The sequence below is a fragment of the Phyllostomus discolor genome, chromosome 12, assembly GCF_004126475.2.
Source record: "Phyllostomus discolor isolate MPI-MPIP mPhyDis1 chromosome 12, mPhyDis1.pri.v3, whole genome shotgun sequence".
Lineage (NCBI taxonomy): Eukaryota > Metazoa > Chordata > Mammalia > Chiroptera > Phyllostomidae > Phyllostomus > Phyllostomus discolor.
In genome coordinates this window covers 31,338,431-31,358,977 of record NC_040914.2, presented here as the reverse complement: position 1 = coordinate 31,358,977, position 20,547 = coordinate 31,338,431, and the positions used below count along the sequence as shown (strand labels likewise).

Sequence of the window (20,547 nt, the reverse complement as noted above, 5' to 3'; positions counted from 1 at the left end):
CTTTATTTTTTCATCTTTTTTTAATGATTTTATTTATTTCTTTTTAGAGAGAGGGGAAGGAAGGGAGAAAGAGAGGGAGTGAAACATCATTATGTGATTGCCTCTCACGCACTCCCTACTGGGGACCTGGCCTGCCACCCAGGCATGTGTCCTGATTGGGAATCAAACCGGTGACCCTTTGGTTCACAGGCCAGCACTCAATCCGCTGAGCCATACCAGCCAGAGCAGTTTTTAAAAAAATAATAATAATACCATCCTAATGAGATGAAGTGGTAATTCATTACAGTTTAGATTTGGTTTCCCTAATGATAAGCAGGGATGCCAAAGATTTTTTAAAAAGGCAACACAAGACCAGCAATATACAATCAATCAATATAATCAAGGTAGTTTTATTCCAGAAATGGGTGGTTGATTTAACACTTAAAACGTTAATAGAAAAAAAAGAAAACTGTATAAATCATGAGGAGATGCAAAGAAGGTATTAATGAAACTGGTATTTAATACTTAAAGGTATCTGCAAAGAAAGGCCTACAAAAAACACTGTGTGTGTGACAGGCGAAAAGCTTTTCCCTGGCTGCCTTAACAAGACCAGGGCACCATCACCGCCCTGTCACATTAGCACGTACTGGGGGCCGGTGAGCACAGATGGCCAGGAACGGGCGCTGTGGGATGGGACGGACACCGACTCCAGCCGTCACTAGATTTAGACCCAGGGGTGCTCCAGAAGAATGGCCCAGGACAACTCTCCCACCCAAAGGTGCTGGCACAATGACCCTCTGGACAAAATGCCCACAGCAAAGAGGACACGTGACCTCTTGGCACGCAGGCAGGCCAGTGAGACGTCTCATATGCTATGTACACACATCGGCACCACCTCCGTGGAAACTCAGTATATTCCACACTAAAGCATACCCTCTGAACCGCTGAGAGAGACATAATTAAATGCCACCAAGAAACTGGCAAAAAAAAAAAAAAAAATGCGTACAGGAGAAAGTTCTTAAAGGGCGCATGCCCATCTGAGAACACAGTCATCAGCTGGGGGAGGGGCCCCTGCAGGGACACGGAGGAAATGCCGGAGGAAATGCCGGGGAGGGTCTGGCCCACCCCAGGGCCCAGCCTGGTTGGATGTCAGTCTTCTTGTGAGGAATCGCACAAGGCTTTCTGCATTTTTGTGTAGATATTCTACTGCACACCAAAAACAGGTTTTAATTTTCTTTAATCTTTTTTAAAGATTTTGTGTTTAGAGAAAGGGTAAGGGAAGGGAGAAAGACAGGGAGAGAAACTCAATGTGTGGTTGCCTCTCATGCGCCCCCTACTGGGGACCTGGCCTGCAACCCAGGCATGCGCCCTGACTGGGAATCAAACCAGCGACCCTTTGGTTCTCAGGCCTGTGTTCAATCCAGTGAGTTATGCCAGCCAGAGCCAAAAAAAAACAGGCTTTAAAATGAGTGAGTTGGAAGTCCTGATCAAATTCAATGCCCTCAATTATATTTTGTATAAAGACAAAACAATAAACACCTATTTAGTTCACAAAAGTAGATGAATAGTGCTAAAAATATAAAACAGTGCGACATTATAAAACATAAAAACTACACCCAACAGTCTAAGGCCGCCTTCCTCGTGATAACTGCTACTTCTGCACAGTGGGAGAGAAACAGCCTGCCTGGCTTGAGCTTCCCTATAAAAGGGCTATTTTTTTAATTTTGAGAAATGATTTACTAGTTGAAAAGGGCTATACAATTATACACTAAAGCTTGTTTTGGCCACTTTTTCCCATTTAAAAAAATTGTGCAATTGATCAAAATGTTTACTTGTATCATAATAATTTCAGATCTGATGGCTTAAATTTCCCCTCTTCACTTTGGGGTTTTACGATGCACAGATGTGGCCTCCTGGTAATAAAATGAAAAAAGGTGAACCACAACTTCAATTAATTCCACGAGTCCAGGAAGTCGAAACCATGGAGAGTGTGGTCACCGAGACTCAAAACATCCAAGCTCCAGACGTGGAGAAGACAAGTCTGGTCCCACTGGTGGGCCCCCCAGGCAGCGCAGGCACAGGGACCACCCAGCCGACCACGGGCCTGCACTTGCACTGCCATCGGATGACGCTGACGGTGCAGCAGGTCACCCTCCACATGCGGCTGTGTCCAAACCAGCATGTACTGCGCCACCTCCACAGCACCTTCTGGAGACACCCCGGGAAGGGTTCCCCAGGGCTTTCTAGAACAATCCACTTCCAGATGTCACAACTACTTCTAACAGAAAGCGTTCCTTAAATACAACCTAAACGTCTCCTGCCTGAAATCATCTCCACTTTCCTCTTACGCGACCATCGGTAAAAACGGCAGGTGAGAGGTCTTCCCGGTCACCGAGTCTTCCCAATGGAGAGGCTGCACAAGGTCAGACTAGGGCGGGGCCTGCTCGGAAAAGCCCCAGGAGTGAGGATGCCGTACCCATGATGCCCGGCCACGCTAGCTCTTCCTGGTCGTCTCTCTCCTTCCCTGGCGCCAGGTGGTTGAAGCGGTCCAGGTGCTCCAACAGGCCGCCCAGCAGGGGGACAGCGCCAGCCTCCTGCATGAGACCAGCGTTTTTACTGAGCAGGAGGACGATGGAAACGACGAGTTCTGGGAGGAGGACACCTATAGGTGAAAAGGAAAAATATGAAAAAGCCTTGAGATTTAAATAAAAGTATTTATCGTAGAGAAAACCAGCTTATCTGCCTGCTGTATGTTCAAATTCTGATAAATCACAAAATACGGAATGTTTGTCCTTAGCATATTTCTACAGGATTATTTTATCTTTTATTTTGAAAGAGACGGATACAGGTGTCAGAAAGAACCATTTGAGTTACAAGAACATATTTCAAAACTACTATTTCAACACAAAAGTATTAACTAAAATCTTTTTTTGTTTAATATATTTTATTGATTATGCTATTACAGTTGTCCCATTCCTCCCTTCATTCCCCTCCACCCTGCACATCCCCTCCCACCCACATCCCCCCCTTTAGTTCATGTCCATGTGTCATAAGTTCTTTACTTCTACACTTCCCATACTATTCTTGCCCTCCCCCTGTCTATTTTCTACCTACCATCTATGCTGCTTATTCTCTGTACCTCCCCCCCCTCCCCTGTTGCTAACCCTCCCTGTGATCTCCATTTCTGTGGTTCTGTTCCTGTTCTAGTTGTTTGCTTAGTTTCTTTTTGTTTTAGGTGTGGTTGTTAACAATTGAGTTTGCTTTCATTTTACTATACATGTTTTTTATCTTCTTTTTCTTAGATAAATCCCTTTAACATTTCATATAATAAGGGCTTGGTGATGATGAGTTCCTTCAACTTGACCTTATCTGAGAAACACTTTATCTGCCCTTCATTCTAAATGAGAGCTTTGCTGGATAGAGCAATCTTGGATGGAGGTCCTTGCTTTTCATGACTTGGGATACTTCTTTCCAGCCCCTTCTTACCTGCAAGGTCTTTTGAGAAATCAGCTAACAGTCTGATGGGAACTCCTTTGTAGGTAACTGTCTCCTTGTCTCTTGCTGCTTCTAGGATTCTCTCCTTCATTTTTACCTTGGCTAATGTAATTATGATGTGCCTTGGTGTGTTCCTTCTTGGGTCCAACTTCTTTTGGACTCTCTGAGCTTCCTGGACTTCCTGGAAGTCTATTTCTTTAGCCAGAATGGGGAAGTTCTACTTTATTATTTGTTCAGATAACTTTTCCACTTGTTGCTCTTCCTCTTCCCCTTCTGGCACCCCTATAATTTGGATGTTGGAATGTTTAAAGATGTCCTGGAGGTTCCTAAGCCTCTCCTCATTTTTTTGAATTCTTGTTTCTTCATTTTTCTCTGTTTGGATGTTTCTTTCTTCCTTCTGGTCCACACTGTTGATTTGAGTCCCAGTTTCCTTCCCATCACTACTGATTCCCTGTACATTTCCCTTTATTTCACTTAGCGTAGCCTTTATTTGTTCATCTAATTTGCAACCAAATTCAACCAATTCTGTGAGCATCCTGATCATCAGTGATTTGAACTGTGCATCTGATAGGTTGGCTGTCTCTTCGTTGTATTCGCTGTAGAGCTTTGATCTGTTCTTCCATTTGTGTCTTTTTTTTCCTTTTTTTTTGCCTTGTCGCACCTGTTACGTTTGAGGGGTGGAGCCTTAGGTGTTCCCCAGGGGTCACATCCCAGTTGCTGGGTTGTGACGCTATATGTGGGGGCGGGGTCCGAGAGGGAACAATGGCGCTTGCTCCACTCTCTGTCAGATTTCAGTCACTTCCACCACTTCCCCCAAGCAAACTGGATTCTCTGGTGCTGACATCCGGGTGGGTGGGTTTGTGTACGTTCTAGGACCCTGTGGGTCTCCCCAACGAACTCTCCCATGAGGCTGGGAGTCTCTCCTGGCACCTCAACCCTGACAGGTGTCCCCATTCAGTGCCTTGAGGCTCTATTTCCCGGCGCCGGGACCCTGGGTTGTGTGGTCCGTCTCACTGCCCAGCTTTGTCAGGTTTATCTGCGAGCGAATGTGGGACCACCCGGTCAGCTGCCTTACGCTCCGCACCCCACTCCACAATCACTGCTTTGCTGGGCATTGCCACCCCACGCCCCAGGGTCTGCCAACCACCACTTTTTTTACCGTGACCCCTTTCCGCCCAGCTGTCTGACTCCGCCCCTCCTACCGGTCTGGATGAATGTGTCTATTTTAATTTCTTGGTTGTCGGACTTCCATACAGGTCAATTTTGGTTCTGGTTGTTACTTTGTTTCTAAATTGTTGTTGTCCTTATTTTGGTTGTGCAGGGAGGCACAGTGTGTCTACCTACGCCTCCATCTTGGCCGGAAGTCCCCTAACTAAAATCTTTTATTCAGCAAAAGAAGTGCCTATGATTAATTTACTACCAGGAAAAAAAGCACTCAATAATCACCATCGACTGTCACAGAATTAAATTGAAAGATATTAAGCAATATCGGAATATACAAAGGTCCTGAAAGGAGGAACTAATTTTTTTAAAGATTATTTATTTGTTTTTAGAGAGAGGAGAAGGGAGGGAGAAAGAGAGAGAAACATCAGTGTGTGGTTGCCTCTTGTGTGTTCCCTACTGGAGACCTGGCCTACATGTGTCGTGACTGGGAATCGAACCAGTGACCCTTTAGTTCGCAGTCTGGCACTCAATCCACTGAGCCACACCAGCAAGGGCTGGGGCAACTAGTTTTTATGCTGCTGAAATCAAATTAGACAATTACCATGGAACTCGTTACTGGAATGTCAATAATGGGGTATGACTCTAAGTCACTGATCATATTTACAGCAATCCAACTCCGGTACCAGGTTGCTTAACAAGAACTGGCAGTGATGTACCCACAGAAACAAAGGACAAAGGGCAGTGGGACCAGCAAACGCCAGGGGCAAAGGCAAGTGGGTTACCAGGCAATGGCAAATTGTAACTCTCATCTCTCTGCAAAGAAACATGTGTGCGCAGGCGACAGACAGGAACCGTACCCGTGAAGTCCCCTTCCACGATGCTGGCCACCTCGGCGAAGTGGCGCCAGCTGGCGGACGCGATGCTGGCAGCCACGGGCAGAATGTCCCCGATGTGGGTGCACAGCAGGGCCGTGTACTTCTTCAGCAGGGATCCCACGCCCATGAGCTCGGGACCTGGGGGGGTGGGGGGTAAGAAAACGTCATGTTCGCTATTCGAAGTCACTTTGTAAATAGAGTGGCTCACTCCGCTCCTTCGCTATCATCTGTGTATCTCCACCTACCACGACTTCGGCTCTTTTTACATCGCATGATTTGAAACACAGTGCGTGGGGTTATGACGATTTTCAGACACTGTCCTACCCACTACCTGGAAACCCTGGCTACATGCTCATGTCATAACTTAAGAGTTTTAAAACCTTATATCCCATACACAACTCCTTCTACGTCCAACTGCTTCTAACGCTCGTAAATTATTCCCAATGAACTAAAGCGGCCTTTGAGCTCATAAAGCTTCAGCTTTTCTCAGTCCACGGCTCCTGCTAGCTTTTTGGTCCCTGTGACTCCATGTCTTTGCGACGATCACCTCTTTCGGGCCTGAAGCTCCCTTATTTCAATCTGAAATTCTCCAGCATCTACAAGAGCCTCATTCTTTGCAGGAGGTCACTCAGCTAGTTGAGAATAGGCTACCTCTGACTAGACTACCAAGAGCAACAAAGCTCTCCATCTCCAACAGAAAGCTAGCATAAGGAGAGCCACCAGGGGCCCCTCTCTCTGTGTCCCATGCAGAGCGGGACACTCAACATACCATCCTATTTCAGTCCTCACAGGTGCCCTCGGGGGTCACCCCAATTCTGGAGGGGAGCAATCGATAAGCAGCCCCCAGGAGACTGAGTCCCTGGGCTACCAGCCAATAACCAGAGCTACAGCTGAGACCCAGGGTGGCCCCGGCGGTGACTCACCCCTCCCACTCCGTCTACCTGACTTGCTTCCAGGGGTGACACGCATGTGCGGTGGCACCATTCTGTTCCTACGCTATGTCAGTCCCCATCCGTTCGTCACAGACACGTGCAGTTAGTCTGGCAAATCGCCCGTCAGACTAACCTGGGTGTAAATGATGCTACTCCTGATGTCTAAGGACTGTAACGTAAAGACGAGATAAACGACACTGATGAGTCTAAGACAGAAGTATTCACCAGACAGAGTGGACTTCAACAGAACAAGAAACACATCCGCACGAGCAGAAGAGGCGTGTCAGAAAGCCTGGCACATGCAAGACACCAACAGTCTAGGCAACTTACTGGGGACATCTGAGGTCTGACCGATACTCTCTCCTGGGTACAGTTTGCTGATGAGCAGGCGCTGAAACCGCAGCAGCAAGTCCAAGGACGCAGACCTGTCCCGGCTGTGCTGCTCGAAGTCCATGCACGACGAAATGCGGCGGGCCACGTCCTTCAGTCTGGCGACCGTCTGGGACGCGATGTTTCTGTGCAGGGGGGAGAGAAGTGCGAAAAGAAGCGAGTTATGGGTGTTCCAGCCAGTAAAGGTGTCTCTCAAAACCGCGACACGTTCAAGTTGGAAACACAGGCTGTGACCTGCAGCCGGTCCGTTCCCCCAAAGTGCCAGGTGGGCCTGTAACAGCTCAGCCTCCGCCAAAAGTGAGCGGGGAGCAGAGAGGACACCGAAACGGGGTGACGCCCTCTCCTCTGCCAACGGGCTCCTGTGGGCTGCGTGGGAGGGTGTGGCGTGGTGGAAACTCCTTACGGCCCTCGGGAAGGAACCACCACATTATCACTTTTTGACCAAAGCTGCATTCCTGAAGACAAGAATCACTTGCATTTCTGTGTCTGCCTCTCACATTTGACTTCAGGCTTTTGAGGAGCACCCAGGGGTGCCATGTGGGGATCCTCAGGGCTCAGAGAATACAGAGGAAAGAGGACGAAAGTGGGTAAATGAACCAGCTCAGGGTCACGGGTGCCCAGAGAACACGGCAACAAGGAAAGAAGCAGAGGATCCAATTTCAACATGAGCCAAGGACCATCAACCGGGGGCAGAAAGGAGAAGAAACACTGGTCCTGGAAGGCCCGCCCCCGCTGTGAGAGAGCCGTTAGCATTCTGGCTCCCTGAGCAGAATTCAAACAGCAGGGCAGGGACAGAGTGCCAGGCTGCAGGGACTACACCTGCAGTGCTGAGCGACCGGCGTCCTGAGAGAAGAGAGGCCTCCTGTTTGTGTTGGGGGAAGTAACTCTGACGTCACCGTGAAGGCAAATTAGAGGGGACGGGATTGCCGGATGAGACCTGCCGCCCAGGGCCAGTCCAGTGCCAGGTGGACAAGCCTGACGCCTGGCATGAGAACAGAAGGGCAGAGTGGGTGTGGCTCCGAGGCTGTCGTCAGAGAAGCCCCACCATCCAGCCCCCACGCCAAACAGGAGGGCGAGGGCCAGAGGCCTGACGGGGCGGGTGAGTCGGGGCCTCTGCACAACACTGGGCTCCCCACAGGCACTCTGCCGCACATGTGGGATCCCCGACAGGACAGCGGGTTTGAGGACGGCCTGTCCATCGCACCTGGCACTAACAGCAGTGCAGTGGGGACAGAAGCAGGGACACGAGGTCTGCCCGCCCCCCCTCCCCCACCATAGATCTTCAGCTCTTACCCAGAGCCACTAAGAGCCCGAGGCTCTGCCTGTACCCCGGCCACACCAAACAAAGGAGAGCGCTCCCAGGCCACCAGTCCACTTGGCTTTCTGCCCCACTGCGTGGCTGCCACCCTGATAACTTGCTCACAGTAGAGGAAACCAGCCTACAGGGGCCTGGGCCAGTGCAAAAGGGGAGGGGATCAGGAAGTATAAACTGGCAGTCACAGAAGCACCACGGGATGTCGCGTCCAGTGCAGGGAACACGGTCAACGGTACGGCAGTAACTACGCATGGGACCAGGCAGGCGCTGGACACACTGCGGGGATACACTTCATAAAGTACATGACTGTCTGACCATCATGCTGGACACCTGAAGCGAACACAACATAACACTGGATGTCAAATGTAATTGAAAAAAAATTTCAAAAGGAAAGTGGTCTAGAACCTAGGGTTTATGCTATATGCAAAGGAGAAAAATACAGTAATAAAGTAAAATAGTAATTTTTAACTTATTTCCATAATATAAAATTCCAAAACATAATCAAAACGTGTAATTCTGCCCTGGCTAGTGTGGGTCAGTGGGTTGAGTGCTGGCCTGCAAACCAAAGGGTCACCGGTTCAATTCCCAGTCAGGGCACATGCCTGGGTTGCAGGCCAAGTCCCCAGTAGGGGGCGCATGAGAAGGCAACCACACACTGATGTTTGTCTCCTTTTCCTTCTCCCTCCCCTCCCCTTTCTCTAAAAATCAATAAATAAAACCTTTTTAAAAATGTGTAATTCTGACAGTGTCCGCTAACTAAAAACCCTCAGCGGCCCCCCGTTTGGAGAGAAGTGCATTCCTGCGGCTTCTTCCGGCATCCGGCTGAGGCATCATTCCGAAGCCTGTTCTGTGGCTTAGGTATGGCGGCCGGAATTTCTTCCACCTACGTTTCCAAGCGGTCAAATGCATGAAATGTCCAGTTTCTACATCTTTAGGCCATTTTTCAGCTGCTTAGCATCAGTCAAAACGTACTGCGTCTCCTTCCATCAGGAATGCTAAGGTAAGAACACCCGAAGCTGCAGGGCAACATCGCTGGCCCCTCCCACCCTGCCCAGCCCCACCCCCCTGCAAGAAGCCCGGATGCAGTGGTCTGGCTAGTTAGTGAGAAAGCTGCAGGTGCAGGTTTTCTTGCTCTGTTTTCTAAAGTGGTTGGGAGGTGCCGATTACTCCCATGCTTCAGTTTCTCTTTTGTTTTCAAACAGGTGCATCCTTACTACAAACCTGCGGGGGCGCCAAGCCCTCCCCACACACGGAGGGCTGTCCCACAGAGGCCACCCGTCAGAGAGCCACATGCGTAATTTAAATGTCCTCCCGGCCACATTCACAAAGAAGCGCATAAAATCAGTACAACAGAGTAGTTATCCCTGCGTACTGACATATTATCATTTCAACATACAACCAGTAAGAAAAAGTACTGAGATATTTTATATTTGTTTTCTCACCCTGAGTCTTCAAACAGCACTGTATATTTTGTTACATACAGCACATCTTGATTACATAACTACGTTTTCACTGAAAATACCTGATTTGCCCTTACAGTCACAAAATGCGCAGTTACAAAAGTGAATTCATATGGCCAAGTTACTCCCAGTATACTTAATAGTTTTCTAAGAGCTAAATCAGGTTTAAGGTTTTACATTTGAATTTAGTAAAAAGTGACTCAGTTAAAGTAATTGAACTTTAATTAGTAAAACAATAAAATGTCTCAACTACACTGGTCACATTGGATTGTACACAGCTCAGTGTGAACAACCCAAAGTTCAAAGCTCAGTGGATTGAGTGCAGGCCTGTAAACCAAAGGGTCGCCAGTTCGATTCCCAGTCAGGGCACATGCCTGCGTTGTGGGCCAGGTCCCCAGTAGAGGGCACATGAGCGGCAACCATACACTGATGTTTCTTTCCCTTTCTCCCTCCCTTCTCCTCTCTATAAATAAATAAAATCTTTAAAAATAAATAAAATAAAAGTTCACTGAGTGCCCAGGCACACCAGCCACTACTGCTCTGGATGCACACGCAGAGGCTCCTGCTCCCAGGACCTGGCTGCCTGTGCCCACCCGCCCAGGCCTCTCCTTTCTCTGTACGTGGACGACAAACCAGGAGCCGAGCCCCTGCAGGGCAGACAGAGCAGTGCAGTAACCAAAGCCCATCAGAAGCCGCCTTCCTCCTCCCTTTCTGAATGGTGCGGAAAGGCCAGGGGACATCCGTCGGCAATCGACAGACTGCTTCAGCCCTTGTCAATGTCAGCCTCTGTGTGTGTCCCGAGTCTAACCGAGTCTCCCCTCCTCCTGATGAAGCCATCAAAAACCCATGCTCATCATTCTTTTACTTACTTCGACTTCGACACTCAAGTTTGTCTCACAAAGCAACCCACGTGCAGGAGACAGTGTGCAGAGTGAGGCAATGGCGCAATGAGCTTTTTAAAAAGCAACCTCACCTCCACGGTTTCCATGTGCGCCTGCCTGCTCCGTAATAAGGGCAAGAATCTCCTCCTAGGTTTATCTCACAACCCAGTTTTCTCCAAGTGAAAACTGTGGGCATCTCCAGCTCTCCCTCCTACAGCGTTCTGACCTGCTGGCCTCTCACCGGTACTCAAGACTCTGCTTTTTATTGCCCTGAAACCTACCCGAGGTGCTTTTCAGAGTCCTAGCAGCCAAACACATTTTTGAGACACTAGTTCCCAACTCACTGTCTTAATATGAAACCAACAATCCTGTTAAAAAAAAAAAATCTAACACTATTTACCTAAGAAGCTGCTGAATGAGCTGAACCAGAGGCAAACACTGCTTTCCAGAAGATTCATAGATCCCTGTGTTAATAAGGTCTTTATCCAATGGAGTCCTGCTTCTGTGAAATGTTGAGGCGTTTGCTTCCTGTTCATCAATTTCTTTTTCCTTCTGGGCCTCTTTTTTGGCTTCAATATCCTGTAATTCATAAAACAGAGAGCGGTTACCAGCTGCCTTAGGAACAGGTGTGGAGGAACCCTGGGATGAGTCCCAATGCCACCTGGCCCCTCACCAGCTCACACAGTAGGTGACACAGGCCCCCGCCCACCCGCTGAAACCCTGTTGCTCCACTGTTCAGTTTCTAAACAGACTGCTAGACCTGCAAACCCGATATCCAGGCTGCCAGCGCTGGTGGTCCCCAGCCCCCTCCTGTGAAGTCCCTAAAATCCTGACCCCTGCTGCTGGTGCTCAGGCACCCCACGTGATCTGCCCAAGCACAGAGTCTGTCTGCCTGGCAGACGCCAACAACGCACAGATGAGAGGATACATTCCAAGTCGTACATCAGAAAAGAGACACGTGTCCAGAACACAAAGCAAATCCTTACAGCTCAACAGTTCTAGTTCAACGTAACCTGATTTAAAAACAGGCAAAGGACTGCAAGATGTTTCTACAAACAAGATAAATAAGCGGCTGATAAGCACAGGAAAGGATGCTTGACATCGGCCACCATCCGCACAGCGTGGATGACTCCACTGAACGCAGTGGAGAGAGGCAAGCACTGGCGAGGGTGTGGAGACTCAGGAACCCCACACACTGCGACTGGAAGGTGACATGGTGTGGCCAAGTACGGAAGCCATCGGGCTGTTCTTTGGAACACTAAACTAACACCCCACTCCGAGGCTCGAGTGTAGTGGAAACAACCCAAACGGCCATCAGCTGATGAACGCATAAACACAACGTTCTGCATCCACGCAAAGGGATGTTGTTTAGCGAATTAAAAAAATGAAGTACGACAGAGATGTGCAGCCTGGATGAACCTGAAAAACACTCTGCGGGGTGAAAGAAGCCAGACGCAAAAGGCCACAGATTGCAGGAATCCGCTTCTGTGAATGGTGCAAAACAGGAAGCACACAGAGACAGGAAGTGGATCCGTGGTGGTGGTCAGCAGCTGGGGGGGTGAGGGGGGTGGGGCATGTCTGGTAAGGGGCACAGAGCTGCCCTGTGGGCTGATGGGAACGTTCTGAAATCACAGACTGGTGGTGGTATGGTCACTGTGTGGATACACAAGACAAATCACTGAGTTACACACTAAGAAGAGTGGATCTCATAGTATGTGTAGGTGAAGTATATCTCAGTAAAAGCTATTACTAAAGAGGAGGGGTATCTTTTGCCAATCAAATGACAGCAATATTCCTGAGAGCCTACTATGTACCAAGCATTGTTCTAGTAACCAAATTTACTGTGAAAAAGCAATGCTCTTTCTTTCTGGGCTTTCTGTTCTAATGTTAAAAGCCAGAACCACCCAAACACAAAAAGTCCCCCTCAGTCCTGGGGGATCCGGAACGAAGACCCCGCCTCAGTAGCGAGGATGAACGGGACCACCCAGTCCTACAGAAAGGAAGGCAACACGGGAAGCTTTAAAATGTGCATGCTTCTGACCCAGCAATTTCAATTCTACAACTTTTTCCTAATCATCATTCTCGCCCTCAGTAGCTGATAATCTACAGGAACTAAAAATTAACTTACAGTAGTCAAGTCTAAAATCTCAATGGTCAGCAATGAGAAGTTGTTAGTTTCTAAAAAAAAGAAGCGATCCCCTTTCCAGATGACAGACTGCTCCAACACAACTGGACAAATGGACACAGCAGTAGAATGGACACTGAACACCAATGATGAGTGAGGAAGATGCAAGGTCACAGAGCGGTGGGACCGATTCCAGTACCACTGTCAAGTTCAGCAGTAAACACGTGCATTTTTGAAACTCTGGAAGACTATGCCCTCAAAATATTAACAATGGTGATTCCTAAATGATAGGGGTTTTCATTTGCTTTTTACCTTGCTATAGCTTTAAAACAGTTTTGATTTACAATAAATGGCCTTCTGGCTATTTTTTCTGCACCTTAATTATTGTGGCAGAGGTCACAATCTGCATGTCTCTGTAGCTGCCCCCCCCAAGGTCGGTCTGTCTGTCTCTCTCTCCCCAGCAGGAAGGCCAGAATAAACATCTGTGACCTGAATGAACAGGCTCCACAAACACTGCTGAGGTCACCTCACAGTGCCTGTCTGGCCCCCACCTGGCCACCCACTGCCTGTGTGCTCCCAGTGTCCCCATCTGGCCAGCTGTCGCACGGAGCCTCACGAGGCCCTAGGTTGAAAAGGCAGAGGCTTGGAGGCAGCAAACCTGCCACTCACTAGTCACGACACCTCAGCAAATCACTGCACGTCTGTGGCACTTATGTCCGAGTCTAAAAAGTCTAATTTTAAAACAGCTCTTTCCACTGGACATGGCTGACAAAGTCAAAAAAGAAAAAAAAAAAAGCCATGGTGTGGCTCAGTGGATTGAGCACCAGCCTGTGAACCAAAGGGTCACTGGTTCGATTCCCAGTCAGGGCACACGACTGTGTTTCCAGCCAGGTCCCCAGTAAGGGGCACATGAGAGGCAACCACATATTGACTTTCCCTCCCTCTCCCCCTCCCTTCCCCTCTTTCTAAATATAAATAAATTAAATCTTTAAAAAAATAAAGCACACAGCACAGTGCGTGGAAAAGAACAGGGAGACGAAGAATAGGGGTCACTGCAACGTGGTCACTTAGGATTTCTTCTCCTTTTCCTCAGTGTAATCCAAGTATTTGAGTATACTTTCAAAGACACCTCATCTGACTTTATCAATGTTTTCAAATAAAAAACTGATACAACAACGAAAGCAACAAAAGAAGCTGTCAATGGCCAATAAGCACATGCAGATGCAAATTACAACCACACCATTGGAGAAGAGGTCAAGTTAAAAAGGCTGACACGCCTCATGTCCCACAGTGAGATCAAGACAGAGCGCGAGCTCCTTCCGGGCTGGGCCAGGTGTAAAGGGCACAGCCACTCAGGGCACACGCGCAGCCCAGGACCCTGCGGATTCTCACTCAGAGGACTCGCTTAAGAGAAAAGGCGTGTGTCCGCCAGAGGCCTCGTGCACAGCGTGGTCAGAGCAGCTTTACAAAGGCAGAAGCCCTCCAACGTCTATGAGAGTGAGAGCAGACAGACAGAGGGCTGCACGCACACAGTGGAGCACTAACAGTAAGGGCGAAGCGGCCACACATGCAGCAGAGATGAGCTGGACAGCGAAGCCAAGGCTCGGTACACCAGACACACCAGAGCGCATGCGTTGCGACTCTGACTCCACCTGGGAGACCTCACAGCGGGCAGCAGGACCTCGCAAGGGAGAGGGGCGTGTCCTCACCGCGCACGCGCACAAGGGTGCTGCCTGGGGCACCGCGATGACTTACAGCATCACCGCGGCATCTGTCCAAATCGTTTCAATGGGCACTTAAAGTGGGTGCAATTAATCATACTTCATATCCCAAGAAAAATATTTACATTAGTAAAAACCCTTTAATCACTGAAAATATTGTGATGCTACTGTAAGTTATGAGTTTTTCAATAATTATGGCAAAAGGCTGGTTGTAATTCCTTCACAAGCAGCAGCCGGGGGTTCCAGCCTCATCTCCCCGGTGGTAGGATCGCCTCTTGCAGCTCGCACACGCACCCCTGGGGCTGTACCTGGATTTCCGCGGTGATGGCCGCGTTCAAGGCTGACTCTAAGCCCCCATCAGCCATCAAGCTGCCCACCAGGAGATCAATCATGAAGCGGCGGCCTGGACTCACGTTAACTTCGTTGCCTGAAATTGGAACAGGGAAAGAGTTTTCAGCCATCTGAGCTAATGCCCTGCCCTCCCCACACCCTTTCCTGCTCCCTCCAGCCCCGGGCTCCCCGCCCAACCCACCTGCGCAGGGCAGCAGCGCGGAGAGCGCCCGGGCCCGCTCCTCCGCCGTGGGCAGCAGCACGGACCACCCGCTCTGCAGCACGGCCTGGGCGGCCGCCTGCACAGTCCCCAGCACGCCCGCACTGCTGGCCAGGGCCACCACGGTCTGCTTCAGGCTGCCGAGCAGGACGCTGCCCAGACCTAAACCAAGCACCTCCGGGTCAACCTGGTGGCTGATGGCAGCATGCAACTGAAATGACAAAAACAGTTCTCACTTAGAAACCCTAAAAACAAGTGGATTTCCAATCTCATTGAATATGTAATTCCATACGTTGAGTTTCATTCAAATGATAAAGGGAAAACTTCCAGTATCTGTATTTTTAAAACTAGACTGGAAATTTTTACCCATAGTAGTTGAGAATCCATAGTAGGGTATTTTGTAAGAAAAATATTTAAAACCTAACTATAAATACTTATATGGAACACCTGTGTACTCAAGCTGAACAGAGGTTAAACCGAGTGGAAATAACAACCTCCACCCCACCCCAACCATCTGCACCAGACACAGAGAAACAGTGAATATAATATAATCATAAAATTGATAGAAAATGTATGCTCAGGCTTGAGACCCAGACTGCCCATGACAGCCCTCAGAACCTGAGCTTCCCGCAGAAGGCTGGGAGCCGCTGTGCTCAAGATCACCTGCCCGCCGGCCAGAGCCTGAGAGCGACGCTCTGCCCACACAAGACTCTGGGCAAAAAGCCCACAAAAGAATCAGAGAACTGGTTGCCCTGTGAGCATATGTGAAATCAAATGTACACCAACCATCTAGGTATAGATACCCTGTGTCAAGACTTGAACACCAAAACTCATCTAGAGCCTGAGAAACTCCTGGAAGGCAGGAGGTGCAAATTACAAAACCGCCCTCTGGGGACGTCTCCACAGCCAAGGGCAAAGGGATCCGCCCAGCATACCCCCTTGAAATCAGCATCTCACCAGTCGGTCACCAGGAGGGAAAGTACAGACACAGTGAGAGGCAAAGCATGCGCCCCAAGAAGTGGCATCAATAAAAAAACTGGAATGAAGCCATAAAACAGGGAAATAGTCTCAGACATCAAGGAAGGGACAGAGCCCAGAAGACGAGGATATCATAAGCAAAATGAAAGCCTTGGAAAAGCCCCAAATAAAAATTCTAAAAATGAGGAAAACAGCCATTGGAATAAAAGCCTCAAGGATGCAAAGAGGATCCCTCCAAGATACATCATAATTAAAATGCCAAAGGTTAAAGATAAAGAGAGAATCTTAAAAGCAGCAAGAGAAAAGCAGTTAGTTACCTAAAGGAGCTCCTGTAAGATTGTCAGCTGATTTCTCAACAGAAACTATGCAGGCTAAAGGGACTGGCAAGAAGCATTCAAAGTCACAAAAACTGAGGACTTAAACCAAGATTGCTCTACCCAGCAAAGCTATCACTTAGAATCAAGGGACAGATAAAGAGCTTCCCAGACAAGAAAAAGCTAAAGGAGTTTTATCACCATCTAACCATTATTACATGGAATGTTAATGGGACTTCCTTAAGAAGAAAAACATTAAAAAATATGAACATAATGGCAATAAATACGTATCTATCCAAATTGAATCAAAATAACAAAATAAATGAACAAGCAGATCAGATATAGACTCATTAAAAAATGTATGGCTAAAAAATGCTAATCACAACTGAGACTTCTGTGAGGCACAATCCTTTTGCTGGTGGAGGGTCTTACCTTCAATTTGTAAAAAACACAACAGCTGTGAAGCGCAATAAAGTGTAATAAGAAAAGAAAAAGAGAAATAAATCTGACAAAAAAATAAATAAAAATATGATGTCTAACCTGCCATTAAATGTATGATGCAATTATCTTCTGAGGCAGCAGGAGTTAAAGTACATTCTATCTCAGGACTATTGTTAAATGACCTTAAACTAGCAATAAGAATAAGGGATAGAAAATGCAAACGCAGAAGTATTAGCAATGAACACCAAGGGGTATGGGACCCAGTTTTAATTTAATCTGTGTGTATTATCTGAAGGAGGGATACAGTGCGTTGCAAGTAACTTTTGATCTGATGGACAGTTTTGGAGGGGTTTTTTTTTTCTTTTTTAAATAAAGAGTACTGGACTTCTGGCCAAGATGGAGGCGTAGGTGGACACACTGTGCCTCCCTGCACAACCAAAACTAAAGACAACAAAAATTTAGAAACAAAGAAACAACCAGAACAGACAGAAAACTGAACTATACAGAAGTCTGACAACCATTTATCCAGACCAGTAAGAGGGGTGGAGTCGGCGTCTGGCCTAGAGGGGTCGTGGCAGGAAGAAGCAGTGCTGGCAGACCCCAGGCACGGGAAGGCAACAAGAAGACCCAGTGAGGTGAGCAAGGCAGCTGGCTGTCCGCAGTCACACATTCACATGCAGATAAACCAGATGAAAACCCGCAGGGAGACAGACCAAGCAACCCAGGGTCCCAGCGCCGGGAAATAAAGCCTAAAAGCACTGATTAAAAACAATTGTGGAGGTTGAGGTGCCTGGAAAGATTCCCAGCCTCAGGAGAGTTCGCCGGAGAGACCCATAGGGTCCTAGAACGTACACAAGCCCACCCACATGGAAACCAGCACCAGAAGAGCCACATTTGCTTGGGGGAAACGGCAGAAGGGGTTGAAATCCGACAGAGAATGGAGCAAGCACCACTGTTCCCCCTCGACCCCAGCCCCACAAACATCATCATGACCCAGCAACTGGGTTGCCCAGCCCTAGTGAACACCTAAGGCTCTGCCCCTCATACATAACAGGCACAACAAGACAAAAAAAAAAAAAAAAAATGGCTCAAATGGAAGAACAAATCAAAGTCCCAGAGCCAATACTTTTAAGCGACTAAGAGATAGCCAATCTATCAGATGCACTGCTTAAAGCACTGGTGATCAGGATGCTCACAGAATTGGTTGATTTTGTTCACAAATTAGATGAAAAAAATGAAGACTACACTAAGTAAAATTAAGGAAAATGCACAGGGAACCAACAGTGATGGAAAGAAAACGGACTCAAATCAAGGAGTGGACCAGAAGGAAGGAAAAAAACAACCCAACAGAAAAGAATGAAGAAACAAGAATTCAAAAAAATGAGGAGAGGCTTCGGAACCTCCAGGACATCGTTAAACATTCCAACATCCAAATTATAGGGGTACCAGAAGGAGAAGAGGAAGAGCAACAAGTGGAAAAGTTATCTGAACAAATAATAAAGTAGAACTTCCCCATTCTGGCTAAAGGAAATAGACTTCCAGGAAGTCCAGGAAGCTCAGAGAGTCCCAAAGAAGTTGGACCCAAGGAGGAACACACCAAGGCACATCATGATTACATTAGTGAAGACTAAAGATAAGGAGAGAACCTTAAAAGCAGCAAGAGATAAGGGGACAGTCACCTACAAAGGAGTTCCCATCAGACTGTCAGCTGATTTCTCAAAAGAGACCTTGCAGGCAAGAAGGGGCTGGAAAGAAGTATTCCAAGTCATGAAAGGCAAGGACCTATATCCCAGATTGCTCTATCCAGCAAAGCTCTCATTTAGAATGGAAGGGCAGATAAAGTGCTTCTCAGATAAGGTCAAGTTAAAGGAGTTCATCATCACCAAGCCCTTATTATATGAAATGTTAAAGGGATTTATCTAAGAAAAAGAAGGTAAAAAATATGAACAGTAAAAAGACAGCAAACTCACAATTATTAACAACCACACCTAAAACAAAAGCAAACTAAGCAAACAACTAGAACAGGAACAGAACCACAGAAATGGAGATCACATGGATTAGCAACAGGGGAGTGGGAGGAGGACAGAGAGGGAAAAGGTACAGAGAATAAATAGCATGGATGGTAGGGAGAAAATAGACAGGAGGAGGGCAAGAATAGTATGGGAAATATAGAAGCTAAAGAACTTATGACACATGGACATGAAGTAAAGGGGGGGAATGTGGGCAGGAGGGGGTGTGCAGGGGAGAGGGGAATGAAGGGAGGAATGGGACAACTGTAATAGCATAATCAATAAAATATATTTAAAAAAATAAAAATAAAGAGTACTGGATTAAAAAAAAACTTCACAAGGATGTATAACCTCAGACTGAATGAAAATCATAACCTCAAGTTATATATACAAAAATAAAATCACCTAAATACAATGTATTAAAATTACACAGTAAGATAGAAAAATCTGAAAGGCTTCCAGATAAAGACCAATCAGCTACAGAGTTGTACTAGGTAAGATTTCTCATTGGCAACAATAAAGGTCTGAAGAGAGCTGAGAGCCCTGGCATGTGTGGCTCAGTGGACTGAGCGCTGGCCTGCAAATCAAAGGGTCGCTGGTTCAATTCCCAGTCAGGGCACATGCCTGGGTTGCGGGTCAGGTCCCCAGTAGGGGGTGCATAAGAGGCAACCACACACTGATGTTTCTCTCCCTCTCTTTCTCCCTCTCTTCCCTCTCTCTAAAAATAAATAAATAAAATGTTTTAAAAAAAGAATCAAGCTTTATAACCTCATTCTAAAAAAGACTACTAAAAGCCAAGGACCCAGAAAGAGAATAAAGCATGGAAGAACATACAGCACATGACAAACATAGAACAAAAGGCATGTAGCCTAAGACATGTATGTTGTTTCCCCCCAGCACTGACCACAGCATCATCACCACCAAAAACGGGAGGTGACACACGACTAGAAAGATCCAGGGAAGGGACATGACACCACAGGTGCCCCAGTCAGTGAGCTCCTGCAGAAGACTTCTGGAGAAGGGAGGCACCCTCCCAACGTCCGCTAGTTTGATTAATGCAACTAAACATGCAGTTCTTTCCTCCTTCAGAGCCAATGGAAAAACCGGCAAAGAGGAAGGGGGTCATGATGGGTTGGTTCCACAGAAATCTGTGTATTATAAAGGGGAACTTTGTCAAGAAAAACTGTTCTCTTGACATTGCCATAGGATTTTATTAGGAAGAAAAATCAGATCACCAAAAAATCCAGGCATTTTCATTAGCAGTCCCACAGGCTAAAACCCATACACCCTGCGGCATCGTGAACATCATGACGAACACCCGAGACACTCGGAGAGGGGGAGAGGAGAGGAGAGGACACTCAGAGAAGGGGAGGGGAGAGGGGGAGAGGAGAGGGGCAGGGGAGAGGGGGAGGGGAGAGGGGGAGGGAAGAGGGGAGAGGGGATGAAGGGAGGAGAGGGGAGAAGAGACAGGGGAGGAGAGGAAATGGCTCTCACCTGCAGCCGCAGGAGGTTCAGCGTGGCCACGGCCATGCACTCTTTCTCCTGGGGGGGCGGCCAGTCCGCCGTGCCGTCCATCCCCTCGCTCACCTGCCGCAGCAGGAGGTCCAGCTGCTCGAAAGTCACCGAGCAGATGTCCACCACGAAAGGGACACGGAGGCCAATGGACCACTCCGAGCAAGACGACCAGGCAAAGCTCTGTGGGAGAAACACAGGAACCGGGAGTGAATGGATGCGTTCAACCACGGGGCTGCTCTGCCCCTGTGAGGAGACTGACCATCGTGAGTGATGACAGTGCCTTAGATGGTGACTTCCTCATCCCTCTGACTGTCCCAGACACACATGGTCCTCCACGGTCGTCTAGCTCACATACTATCGGCTCCCCATGTTCCCTCCCATCTCACTACCCCACCTCATTGTA

General features: G+C 47.9%; 1 protein-coding gene across 2 annotated transcripts in view; it reads right to left on the bottom strand.

Moving 5' to 3' along the window:
* The window catches only part of HERC2 (HECT and RLD domain containing E3 ubiquitin protein ligase 2), a 191,887-nt gene that overhangs the window by 101,368 nt on the left and 69,972 nt on the right, over positions 1-20,547 (bottom strand). For both annotated transcript variants that reach the window (XM_036012745.1, XM_036012744.1), the window contains exons 17-23: positions 20,124-20,324; positions 14,870-15,098; positions 14,646-14,764; positions 10,892-11,070; positions 6,776-6,960; positions 5,496-5,651; positions 2,456-2,641 (exon numbers count right to left, since the gene is read on the bottom strand). In XM_036012745.1, the coding sequence (XP_035868638.1) occupies positions 2,456-2,641; positions 5,496-5,651; positions 6,776-6,960; positions 10,892-11,070; positions 14,646-14,764; positions 14,870-15,098; positions 20,124-20,324 (1,255 nt within the window). The remainder of the gene's footprint in view (positions 1-2,455; positions 2,642-5,495; positions 5,652-6,775; positions 6,961-10,891; positions 11,071-14,645; positions 14,765-14,869; positions 15,099-20,123; positions 20,325-20,547) is intronic.